The sequence below is a fragment of the Lasiodiplodia theobromae genome (genome assembly GCF_012971845.1).
Source record: "Lasiodiplodia theobromae strain AM2As chromosome Unknown scaffold_4, whole genome shotgun sequence".
Taxonomy (NCBI): Eukaryota; Fungi; Ascomycota; class Dothideomycetes; order Botryosphaeriales; family Botryosphaeriaceae; genus Lasiodiplodia; species Lasiodiplodia theobromae.
Window position 1 is genome coordinate 231,564 of NW_023336530.1, and position 12,307 is coordinate 243,870.

At 55.1% G+C, this 12,307-nt stretch overlaps 1 protein-coding gene across 1 annotated transcript; it reads right to left on the reverse strand.

Moving 5' to 3' along the window:
• Positions 1 to 3,274: 3,274 nt before the first annotated feature.
• LTHEOB_1487 (uncharacterized protein) lies at positions 3,275 to 5,120 on the reverse strand (the record flags this gene model as incomplete). Its single annotated transcript, XM_035510193.1, has 4 exons — positions 3,275 to 3,745; positions 3,801 to 4,600; positions 4,652 to 4,973; positions 5,037 to 5,120. The coding sequence occupies 4 exons, from the start codon at positions 5,118 to 5,120 to the stop codon at positions 3,275 to 3,277; spliced, it is 1,677 nt and encodes a 558-aa protein (XP_035365997.1).
• Between the last annotated feature and the right edge of the window lie 7,187 nt (positions 5,121 to 12,307).

Below are 12,307 nucleotides of genomic sequence, written 5' to 3' on the forward strand. Positions count from 1 at the left end.
GGACAAGCAAGGCAGAGGCTTGTACTTAGAGGAAGAGCTCTCCACCAACGAACCCCCCGACACGCACACCATGTTTAGTACCATACCCTCTCAAGTACTAAGCAACCAATTTTTTCCTTTGTGTGAAACATCGAGGCCTTTTAGTAGCTTTGGCTGCTTTCTATCAGCGAAGACTCTCCGCGCAGTGAAACTCCGATCAGCTGATGGTGGTGCCGTGACATACGTAACTTCCGCAAACAACAGGGAACGGGACCTACGGATGATCTGACGGGACGTTACTCGCGGAGCTTCTGACCAATGGACGGCCGGAGCTAGCTACTCCGAGATGGATTTCTTCGCGATGCTGTTGGGTTCATCCCTGATCCAGAGACGGAGAGAAGGAGCCTTGGGCAGGGTGGCTTATAGAGAAAGACGTCCCGCAGCGGCTGAACCTTGCGGCGTGCTCTACCTCCGGAAGGAGGTCCGGAGTCTTGTGGCAAAGCTGGCTGATTTCTGACTCGAGAAAGAGATTGGTGGCGGCTTAGAGGGCCGCTGTTCAGCTTCATTCGCCCATCTAGAACCATTGATACCTACGCGAGGGCCGAAGAGCGCAGGACCGTGTTCTTTTCATTTTTAAATTAAAAAAAAAAAACAGCTGTTCTCTTCAAGAGTCCACAAGCTTCTCTGCGAGTTTTTTTTTCTCTCCACTTCGAGCCGTCTCCTAAGGCGTGCAGTGGCTAGTTCGGGTCGAGACCTGGGAGATAATATACACGTACGAGGTTCTTCCATGTGTGCGGTTGGAGGCCCTGCGCGGCTCCGGGAAGCGTCGGAGCGAGGTTTGTCCCGTGCGAGAGCGACCCGAGATAGGGTTGTCCTGTTGGATTCTTGTAATTGCTCGCCTAGTTCTTCTGACTTCGTGTATGTAGAATATAGGGGCGACCAATGGACGTCCGCCGTGAGAGGGACGCGTAATAACTGATTGCTTGGCACTTGGTAAGCTGTGACTTCAGCATCTCTTTCATCCTTCTTGAATGTGTTATTGCTGATGGTAAATGCTAGAGCTGAAAGAAAGAAAGAAAGGCTGGAAGGTGGTCGGAAGGTTTTTTTCTTTTTCTTTCTCTTCGTTTGTCGTTATCGAGTGCTTTCACCTTCGAATTAGCGAACTAGAGATTATGTCATAGTTCGTAAGGTAGGTTCCTTTCGTCCGGATGGCTGGCTAAGCGCTAAGCACCCTCTCTCTTCTCCCTCTTTTTTTTTTTTTTTCACACATTAGTTGCAACCTCATCCCTCATTTCAATGGACAAAAATCGACAAGCCTGGAAGGGAGAGAATATTCGTCGATCACGACGTGTAGATGTTGGTTCACGAGTGTTAAAAGTGTAACTGCAGACGAAACAGTTAAAACGTTCAATTCGACGCGAAAGTATGTACATACAACGTCGGAAGGAACAACCGAGCCTCGGACGAGGCCATGTCGTACATCCTTACATGGATTGGGATGGTGTCGTTGGGAGTTTAACCAAGCAGGCGGCTACAGCTGGGACCGAGGTGTGCCGCAGTGCTGGGGAGCGGGCCGGCCCTTGACCGGTTGGAAAAACGGCGCGGCAGGGTCATCACAAACGTCGGGCCCGATCCTTGTTCGTCCCGATCCCTAAGGCTTCCCGGGTTTCGGGATGTCACGTGAGTATCCTTGACGTGATGTGGGTCGCGACATACTAATCATTTGTCTTCAGGACCCTCAAGCAGTTTGATATCTGGAAAAAGCAAGGACAAGGTCCACCGGGAAAATTCTGCAGGATGGTCGTCGGCAGAATGTGGACCGCATCGGACTTGGAGAGCTTGGACAGGGCATCGAGGTGCACTGCCAACCCGCGAAGCTCTGGATCTTGTGAGAACGAGCGCGATGGCAACGGCCCCGAATAGGCCCGAGAGCCTGAGGAAGGATCAGGTATCGTCGGCAAATTCACAGGGATCCCCTCCTGTGTTGCACGAGCACGAGCATGATACAGGTACGATGGAGGCACGCGTTTGATCGGCACCGGGAGGGCCTAGAACCACGATTCACGGCGACGCCGGGAGGCGAAAGAAAAAAAAAAAAGGATCATAAAGTCTGGGATGCAAGTCTCGCAAAGGAGAAGGCTACTGCTTCGGGAGTGCGCTTGCTGAGCTGCGCCAACTTGCCCTACTCTTTCGGTCGAGCGTGGCGTCCCGAGACGCGGCGATGACTTCCCGCTGGGAGATGGCTTGCGGCGCCTATAGTACCTCTGATTCGAAGCAGGCAACTGCATGTCTGCAAGTCGCCCTGAAGGAGTGGTGGCGTCCGCAGCAAAAGGATCGAAGCGGGTTCGGCGCAGCAGGGCGCAGTTCCAGAAGCCCGCCAGCAGCCCATAGCTCCGGCAGCGGTGAGAGCTCCAGTGATTAGCATTGTATTGTAGGAGGACCAACTGAAATCTTCACCAGGCATCGGAGATTTAGGGACGGGAAGAAGGCTGCTGATAAGGGCGCGGGCGAGGACGAGTGGGCAATAAAGCTCAGACGGCTACACAGCTCACGGCCGGACGGTTCATAAAGTCAGTCAGTTGTGATGATGCAGAAAATTTCCGGTGTCAGAGTTCCATGACGCCAGGAAAATTCCCGGATTTAAGCCCCTGCGACGCTCCGGGCGGAGCGCGGACAATCGATTGTTCCACCCGGCCCAACAACGTCTTGCGGAGTCCCGACTTCCGCACTCCCCCCCACTTCACTCTACCTCGAACGCCTTGACACGGGGCCTGCATTCTTGGCCTCGAATGTGACCTGTCGTCATAGTCCGCTGACCTGCTTCCGCTACGGTAGTGTCTCCGAGCCACGTGTGCGGCAACGGAACTGGCTTGCTTCACCGGTCATCACCACTTCGCTTGTCAAATCATGATTTCGGCTCAGAGTGGACGAATGAGAATCATCGCTTATTCATGTTTCGAACGTCTACTACTCCTGTCTAAGGGGCCAAAGCTGTGCCCAACGCCCGCAAACAACCAAGGAATATTTCGCCTCCATGTGCGCCGTTAATGAGCAGAATGACACGGTCGGGGGTATCGCCACGAATAAAGAATCTGTTGTTGGTATGACAAAAAGAGAAGATGAGAATGAAATGTCTGCTAGGGCCGTAACGGGGGCGTAAAAATGACTGCAAGGGAAAAGCAACGCTCGGGCTGCACAAGACTCCAATCTATCAGAGAAATGCGAGTCCAATAGAAATTAAGGGTAAGTAGCGTGTTCGAGGGGATGAGTATGTTCGTATATGGCGCGGCTAAGCTCAGCAAGCCTCGCACATCTTGCCGATGGCCTGCTCAATGTCGTTGAAGAGATTGAGCACGTGGCCATCCGCGTAAATTCGGATTGACTCGACGTCCTTGCGGTCGATGCGGTGCGGGCTGTCCGCGCCTTCGGCCTTGATCGGGCTCCGGGGCGGAGTCGCCTCAGCGGCGTCGCTGACCGGTGATGTGGGCGGCAGCGTCATGGCGGCGGCCAGATGCTCAAGCAGCTTTTGGCGGATCCGAAGCCTGCGGTTCTCGGCCTGCTCGATCTTGGCCATCCAGTCGTCAATGGAGAGGTCGAGCTCCACCAGAGCCTCTTCCTGCTTGAGCAGGCTCTCGCGAGAGAAAACGACCGTCTCACTCCTCTTCAAGTAGGAAATCATACGTGCGTGCAGCTTCTGCCTGCCAGCGCGAAGAGACTTGTAGGTCCTGCGCAGGTATTCGCAGCGTTCGTCAAGAGCGCGCATTTCCTGACCGTCTGTTAGTATGCATGACAGCGCGTTGGTCTCAGTTTTGCTGACTCACCTTTGCAAGAGCGTTGACATCCCTGGAAGAGAGAACTTCGAACTTCTCGGCTTGCTCGACAGCCTTGCAGCGCAGCTTTTCTCTCTCCGCAGGGGCGTACTTGATGGGAGCTTGGCGGACAGAGATGCCCTTCGGAAGTTTCCAGGTATCTGCGCCCTCCTTCTCCGATGAGCTGGTTGCCGAGGCCTGGCGGCTGCGGTCGCGGGCTGATCTGGCAATGGGGCGGCCCCGATCCATGATGGACTGTTCCGACCTCTTCCTTGCGTGCCCACGGCTGGAGTCACGTCCCCGCACATTCGACTCTGGAGACGAACACTCAGGGATTCCGGTAATGGGTGTCGTGTTGGTCGGGGGCTCGTTGCTGTTGCTGTATCCCATGGCAGAATCGTTCCGAACTTGTTGGCGCATGGCCGGCGAAGACTTCTTCCTGTACAGGGAGGGCGACTTGGGAGGAACCTGCGGGGGGATGTCGTCGTCGTCGTTATGTTTCGCGGTCGTGTCCACCTTCAGGTCCGGCTTGGCGGGTGGGATGTTCGTCGGGCTCAGGATTGGAGACAGAGGCTTAACGGCGGGAAGGTTACGTTCGAATTCAGGCTTGGCAGAATCTGCTGGCTGGGAGCTGGGGGAGATTGGCTTTTGCTGGGGCGAAACAAAGGCCGGGCCGGTGATGCAAGAAATCATGGCGTCACCAAACGGATTGGCGCGCCAATGGGTTGCGGGAGCGCTTCCGGATCTCTCGTGGCCAGGGCTCAATGGTGGTGGTTGACGGATAGGCGCCGGTGGCCTGCCAGGGATGGTTGCTTACAGCGTGTCAGCCAAGCGCCCGAGTGACAAGGGCAGCAACCACTTACGGGAGTCCATCAAACCTTCCTGGAGGGTGGCCATTGGTGTAGGAGCCTGGAGCTCGGGCACGCTGACTTTCCTCCTCCTCGACAACGAACCATGCCTGCTGCGGGCGGCGTAGCTGTCGTTGGTGACGATTGCGTCGCCCATGGCGGTTGCGGAGCGCTGGATAGACAGTGCCATCTGCTTCTCGGGGGAGAAATTGGAGCGGCTGGTGGGGGCAGGAGTCCTGTTGGAGGGCCACAGCTGATATCTGGGCTGGCCGCGGCGGGTCGACTGCGAGCGGCTGGGGGGTCGGTTGCTCGTGCGGCTGTCGGGACGCTCAGGCTCCTTTGGGGAGGGATTGCAATTAGCAAGAGGTGGAAGAGCACAGAGCTGAAGGTCCAGACTTACATTCCGAGCGGAGAAGTCGTCTGATATATGCATCTGGCTTCTGTCCAACACGCTCTCCCGGATGCAGTTGGCGATGTGTGTCATAGTAGGTGACGGGTTAGTCTGCTATCCACCAGGCTACGTCGTAGTGAGACTCGAGACGTTACGGGTGGACCCTTCCCTGCGGAATGGCGCATGGGATCCGGGAGCTTTAAGTTCTGGCAGCTAATTACAAGGGATGGAAAAGAGAGAACCCTGGCTCGTCGAAGGTACCGGTTCGGGGGCGATCGTTGCCCTCTGGAGGATCTTCCCGGAAGGGAACGAGAGCCGACTGATCTGAAACACGACGTCGACCCGAAGGCGCGATTCGTGGGGTACTGTGCAGAGGCCCGAAAGGCGCTAATGCAAGGAATCCCTCGTCTTAACACACAGTCTTATCCCGCGTGCGCTAGGCCACGTCCAGCTGCGTTTCGCCTTGTGGACGACACCAACACCAGCCGGGGGGCTGGCGGGTTTCCAGTCGCGGCGGTGGCGTAGACAGGCGCGGAGTTGTGCGGATGCCTGCCTATCGATAAGCCTCCGTTGTGCGTCGAGCGTGCAGCATGCCAAACAGGCAGAATCAGCAGCCAGACGCCAGACGTCTGGATGCCTGGAAACAGATGCGTTCTGCACCGGGCTGCCACGCGCGGCGGGCAGCAAGCCGTTGATCTCCTGGCCGTCCTCGCTTCGCTTCGGGCCCCGCCTTTTTTTCGGATCCTGACACCAGCAGCCACGAACAGGACAGGCACCCGCTGATCCCTGCACCCTCTCAGCCTGCGATGCCCTCTGCTATGTACTCCTCCCCTATAGCACTAGCGGCCAGAACTCGCGACGTCCTCGCCTGCCCGGGACGAGTGCTAAGCTTCATCACACACAGCGACCCACCCGCAAAACCTGGACGTCTAGCCCGCATCGGGCGTGCGCGGGAGCTTTCGTGCGATAGAGCGAGCTCGAGCCTCAGCTCGCCTGCCATGACTCGAAGCGTCAACACCAGCCGCAGTCTTCCAACCGAGCCAGGCCCGCGCCCTCCCCGTTGCGGACACGGCCACCACGTTTCTCGACTCTTCCGGCCGCGCCTGTTGCTTTTTGCGCTGCGCCGCCCTCACTGCTCTCGCTGCTGCGGCGGAGCGGCGTCATGGATCGCTGGCGGCGGAACCCTCGCCCCGGCTGCCCGCCCGCTCTCACACCACGGCGATCACCCCTAGGCCCCGCACAATCACATCGTGTTGCTGCACTCAAGGTCACAAGGCAGGCTTGCACCTGCTTTCTCTTCGGCCCGCCGCGCTAGTCCCGTTCGCGCATCGCCATCTTCTCCATCTTGTCTTCTTCAGCCCGCCGTGGGTTTCACGACTCTGATCTCCGCAGCAGGCGTTTGAGATGTGCGCCCGTCCGCCCGACGCTCTGATAAGTGGCCATGCCTGAGGCCAGCAGATCCTGCATGGCGCATGACGCGAAATCTCCTCTGATCAGCTCGGGTTCTTCGCACAGCTTCCGACCCGACGCGAGTATCTATAGGGACACGCACGGAGCGCCTGTTCCTGGCTGCACAGACTTGCGTCTTCTCCCTGAACACGAAGGCATCGGAAAATGCCCGTCGAGATTGGACTTCTCTACAGAGTCCACCGAGGGCAATCTCCACGCCTATCACGCGGCACCTTCCACCAGACGCTTTGCCCGCTCGCTTGATTTGAACCAGAAGAGAAAACCCTTCACCGCTTGCTTCAGGTACATCTTTCACAAGATGAGAGGAGCTTATACACGGATTTTATGTGTCGGACATTAGTGCTCCTGCGAACTGGCCATGGCTCCTTCGCGCGATATTCTTGCACACTTAGACGAGAGCACGACCACCGCTCGCGTCATGCGCTATCCGCCCGGGCCATGACTGCATCACTCTCACAGACCTTCCAAATCCTTCGATCGTGAAAATGGACCCATTCGATCTCGCGACTCAATGCGATGGCGATGCGCGGCCAATGGATCTGTATTGCGCGGCCGGGGTACTCGTCGGCTTTACATCACTGACCATAGCGGCGGGGAAGCTCGCGCGCCCGCTGGGCTCCGGCTCCCAGCCCGCTGGTGCTCGCGGAAATTTTTGAAAGCTTTGTAGTGCTGATGAAGAAATGCAGTGCACCGTTCCACCTAGAGATCCCACAAGGCTCGTCGCGACGGAAATAGATTACGATGACCGGGTTACCCCTGCTCCCAAGACGTGTCGACTGGCTCCTGGCGACATTTCAAAGCTGAGAACTGTAGCGGTGGCGGGCCGCTCGCCTTGGCTCTCCCCCCTCCGAAGAGCGTGCGCTGTGGCTGCCGGTTCATACCTTTGACCACATTTGCCGACGCGCTCTGAGAGACGATAAGGAAGCACGATCTGCGTGAGCTGACTAAAGAGCTGACGCCATCTGTGTGCTAATTCAAGAGCAGAGCGAAAAGGCCATCTGACGGCCTACGATCTGGCTTCGCGAACGGCGTACGTATTTTGTCTTACCTCGGGCCGGCGGGCAAACGACGGCAGCCTATAACCAGCAGACCGTTATAGATGGGATCTGCTCCGCCGGAACATTGCTCGCAGCGCACATCACTTTTGGCGAAAAACGATTGCGGTGCGTTTAGAGTGGTATATGTGATGCGATATGAGAAAACGTTTGTGTGACGCGGATTGCCTCAACTACACGTGGGCGCACGTGGGAAGGTCCCTGCTTCCCGACGATTTGATCCTATCGGCACGCCAAAGGGCTGGCTCGGCAGGCACACCAACCTTGGGTGCCCTGGCGCCCGCACCCTTTCTCCACCAGCGATTCTGCATCTTTACAGGTCGGGGGTAAAGAGCCAATGAGTCCATTTGGGAATGAAGGCGGGGACCTGACGCTTGAGAATACATACAGCCTAAAGCGATGGTCCGAAGTCGCTTCTTGGAGAAACAGGGTGCGGCAGGTGCAGGGGGCGGGGCTATCACTACTGAGAAACAACTCCAGCTCGAGGGTGTGCCTCTATCCCCTTGCGCAGCAGCTGTGTCACACACCTGAGGCACCAACTGATTTCGTTGAGAGGCAGAAGCCTTGTCAAGCCTTTCTCGTCCTATAGGGTCCACAGTGCCGATCCGCACTGCATCAAGAGATGGGTGCGACACACAACTCCGTGTGGGACACTACCGGTCAAGAGAAGCAGATCACAAGCTCGATCGACGGCCGGCTGCGGACCCTTCAGCTGCTTGAAGTCTGGAACGGATCTACTTGATAGCAGCTCCACGACGAATGAGGGGTCGCGCAACAGTCGCAGGTTTGCAACACACTGCGCGCCAAAATAAAAACACACTACCCCAGCACCTCTTTACAGCCGGCCTTCCCTCAACCAGTTTAGAGCCCGGCTGCGCGAATTGTTCAGATCCTTGGTCAGTGAGTCGCGGGGTATAGCCACCGTGCTTCTGGCACCCGCAGGGTCTGTCACCACACACTTCCGCACCACTTACTCTATACATGCACAACAGCACCGGTATGTCATCCATCACACTACTATATGCAAGTTCAGTAATCAATCACTCTTGAACGAAAGCGCCGGCCAGGTGTGCTGTGGCTGTACCCCATACATACAGCAAACCGCCTTCTCCTCAATAATCGCGATCATACGCCAGTACTTTCCCTCCTGTTCCGCGCTTCATAAGCCATGGTGCCGTGCCATGTCCGGAGGCCCCGCTGCACAAAGCCTCCCAGTGCTATCAGCCACAGAGCGTCTTGAGGCGGGTTTGTCATTACGCCACCAACCTAAGGAGGTGTATACAACCGAGTTACGGACGAACACGAGGAATAGCGTACCACGGAGCGCTAGAACAGCCTCTCGCACTGCCATACCGCACTCATTTCCGCAGTGGTGCGGCGTTATCCTTCGACCATTACCGTTGATGGGATTACGTCCGTTGACGCACGAAAGGGAGGTGAAGCTCTGTGATCAGACTCCTGCTTTCCCGTGGGGTACGTGATTCTGACGGCATGTATATGGATTGAGTCACGGATAGCGGGACGGGCTGAGTTCCGCATTAGGAAGATGCCGCGCGCTGAAGAGATGGTCCTTCGGGCAGCTAAAGATGATGTGTCACACTAACAGCACAGCTTTACCACCGGAACGGTTCGATGCTGTAAGCTATCCGGATTCAAGCCCATGCCGAGGTGCGGATACGTCTGTCCGGATGGTGGAGCTCCCGACCTTGTCAGCGATCCTGAATTCTCAAGCCAGCCGTCTCGAACGCCGCCCGTAGGCCTAGATTTGGTCAGTGACCAGGCAGAAACCCATAAGCGAGAAGAGGAGGCGTTATTGCCTTGGGCGTGTGCTGTTTTTAGTGTTTTTTTAGTCTCACTAACAACACACCGGCGGTGATGGTGGCTGGCTGCAAGCGAGCCAACGCCGGTGCCACACCCGGCGCCGGTCCAAGTCCCCGAACCACGCGAAAGTAAAGTGCGCACCTGATCATACGCGGATCTCCCGAGGGACCAGAAGCAAACACCTACGGAAGGCACGGCACACCAGTCGTCCCAACTAATCGCCGATGCTTGCACACTCCTGACGAGTTTTCACACACCCGCCGCTAGAGATTACGGAAATATCGCCACCAGAGTCACAGCAAGAACCGGTAAAACCTCCGCTTTGTCGTCTACCACTAAATTTTGATATCAAATTTGTGCTTCTTGGATCTTTGGCCAAGATTTGTCATATCCACGGTATCTCTGCCGCCTCCGCAGTATCCACGGCTTCTTAGACTGGTACGACATGACACTGTACTGCCACTACTATACCAAAAGGTAAAGTACTCCCGCCAAAAGTGGATCGTACGATTCATTCGCCTTTAGAGACAACCAGTGCTTCCTTATTTTCAATTCTTTACCCCATGCGCCCCTCGTTTATTGCCCTTTTTCAATGGATACTTTTCCTAAAGGCGTTATTACGGAGACCCTCCAAGGTAGATAGGCACAACCGCTGCGCAAATCCTCATTGTGTCTCATGGCCCCGCAAATCTTGGTCTCCTTCTTGATCCTCGTGACACACTCTTTCTAGGTAGGACCGCGGTTTCGCCTCTCCACCCTGACTATAAAGTATACTACCTTGATGAAGCCAAGCAAGATTGGATTTTAGCGCCTCTGGGGTTTCTTTCTGATTCCCTCTCAGATCACAGTTTCTCAAAGTGATAAAGAAGGCCAAGCGAACTCGTGAATGCCCCTAGTCACCTCCGGGTACATCTCCGAAGTAAAAGGTGTCGCCGGGACCTATACCTGCGCGGTTTTTCTTCCGGCCGATGCATGATTGACTCAGCCACTTAGCATATGTGGACAGCTCTTGAGAGCGACAGGCGTGCAGCGCGATTGGCGTTTCGCCGCCTGCGCCTCCCAAGCTGTTACGATTTAGACGCATTAGCACCATAAGGGTGTGCGAAATTGGTCTGAACGACTACTTTGACTCCTTCATCTTAATTCGTATTTCCTTTCCACTTCCGGGCCTATTACTTCTTCAGTGGCACAACAATAATAGGTTAGGGGGAAACAAAAAGGGAAAGCATGAAAGGAGTAAAATACCATATTGCATGATCGTGAGACTCCAATCGGCGTAGATCTTATCTCGCCTCATTTATCAATACGGTGAATCACGGGGTTCCTATAACAGGCTTACTATTCGTGCGTGTTTCGCCACCACAACGCCACACCGGGCAGATATATGAAGCGAAAATCGAAGAGGGGTAAACTTTGAACAACGTAGGTAACACGCTGAGAAGTTGTGGGAGTTGATCTCAGGTTCCCACTGGTATTCCCCCTTTTTTTTTCTGCACTGTTTTTTTTTTGTCACGAAGCCCCTCTGCAACATTTCCACGGCTGCAAAATTTGCCCCGTTGCGCGATGGATAAAGCGAAGATGAACGTTCTGTTATCACTCGTAGTGGATGACTCAAGGTACCCGTGCATTAGTCGAGGACGATTGCTCTGTGAATGAGTAAGGCAGGCCGAAAATCGTAATCGAGACCATACGGTCTCAGTGTGTAACAGCCTCATGATCGATCCGTCGTACCACTGCTGCTGCCGCTCACGTCTCCGCTTGCGTAGCGAGATAAGACGGACGAAAACGGTGGTGAGCAAGCGATATTGGGCCGAGGATCCCTCCTAGGGCGGATTGGCGGAAGGCGCAATATTGTAAGAGGGGTAGGAATCGTCCAAATGTGGGGATGGGTGGCCGGGAAAGCGACGGGGACGATTGTTGGTCTGAGCTCCCGGGGGAGCGGGGATGTACAGGGAACCGTTGTATGTACCGCTCCATCTTCTGCCCGTCTTTTCTTTTCCCTTGGCGTGGCGTCTAAGGCGGCCTGATAGAGGACGGTTGTATGAGTCGGTCGGGCGAGAAGAGGAGTCGGTGTGCGAGAAGCCAAGATGTATCAGCCAAGGCGGGAAGGGAAAAAGCGTTCAATGTTTGACGCCATTTCAAACGTTAATTCGGTTAAGCATGCTTTTTTGCTCCATGATGCGCCGGGCCGCACGGATTAGGCTGATGGACATGCATAAAAGAATCAAAAGGAGAAAAGACCAAGCTTGGCTCCAGGGGAAAAGGCAAGAGTACGGTACACTAGCAATACAAAGCCGGTTATTGTTGCTTCAGGTTGATCAGTAGTGATTGTTACCGCTTTTCAAAGCAGAATGTTTTAATAGACAACTAATTCTAGACAAGGAACACATGTTCACGAAGAATACCTGAGGGCAGACGACTTCAATATTATTTATTTTATATCAGCTCAATCTTGTTGACGTGGCTTGCTTTTATCGCCAAGTGAGCCAGCAGGGATCCTTTAGGCGGACGGCTCGGTCAGATTATCCGAATTACCGGTATCGAGCACAACAAGTTGGGCTTCAAGTGATCCAAGGAACGCATATTTTCAAGCTGGGACTTGTGGAGAGATGGGACTTTGGGCCTCAAAGAACTGTTGGCTGCCACAATTCCCTGGTTCTGCTTTTTTTTTTTGCTTGTGCAATTCCATTCTCGCGCCTTGCTTGTTTGCGTTGATGTTGCATTAGTGCAAGCATGGCCAAGAAAAATGAAGCTCCTGGCTGAAGCTTTGGATGCATCGGCGTCTCGGCCAGATTCCCTGGAGCGGGGCTAGTGATAGTTGAGCTTGTTTGAGTGGCTGCGAGGACAAAGAAAACAAGTCACACCAAGATGGATGAAAAAGGAAAGGTAGGGGAGAAAGGCTGGCAAGTGGAAGCGAGTTGGTGAGATACCGGC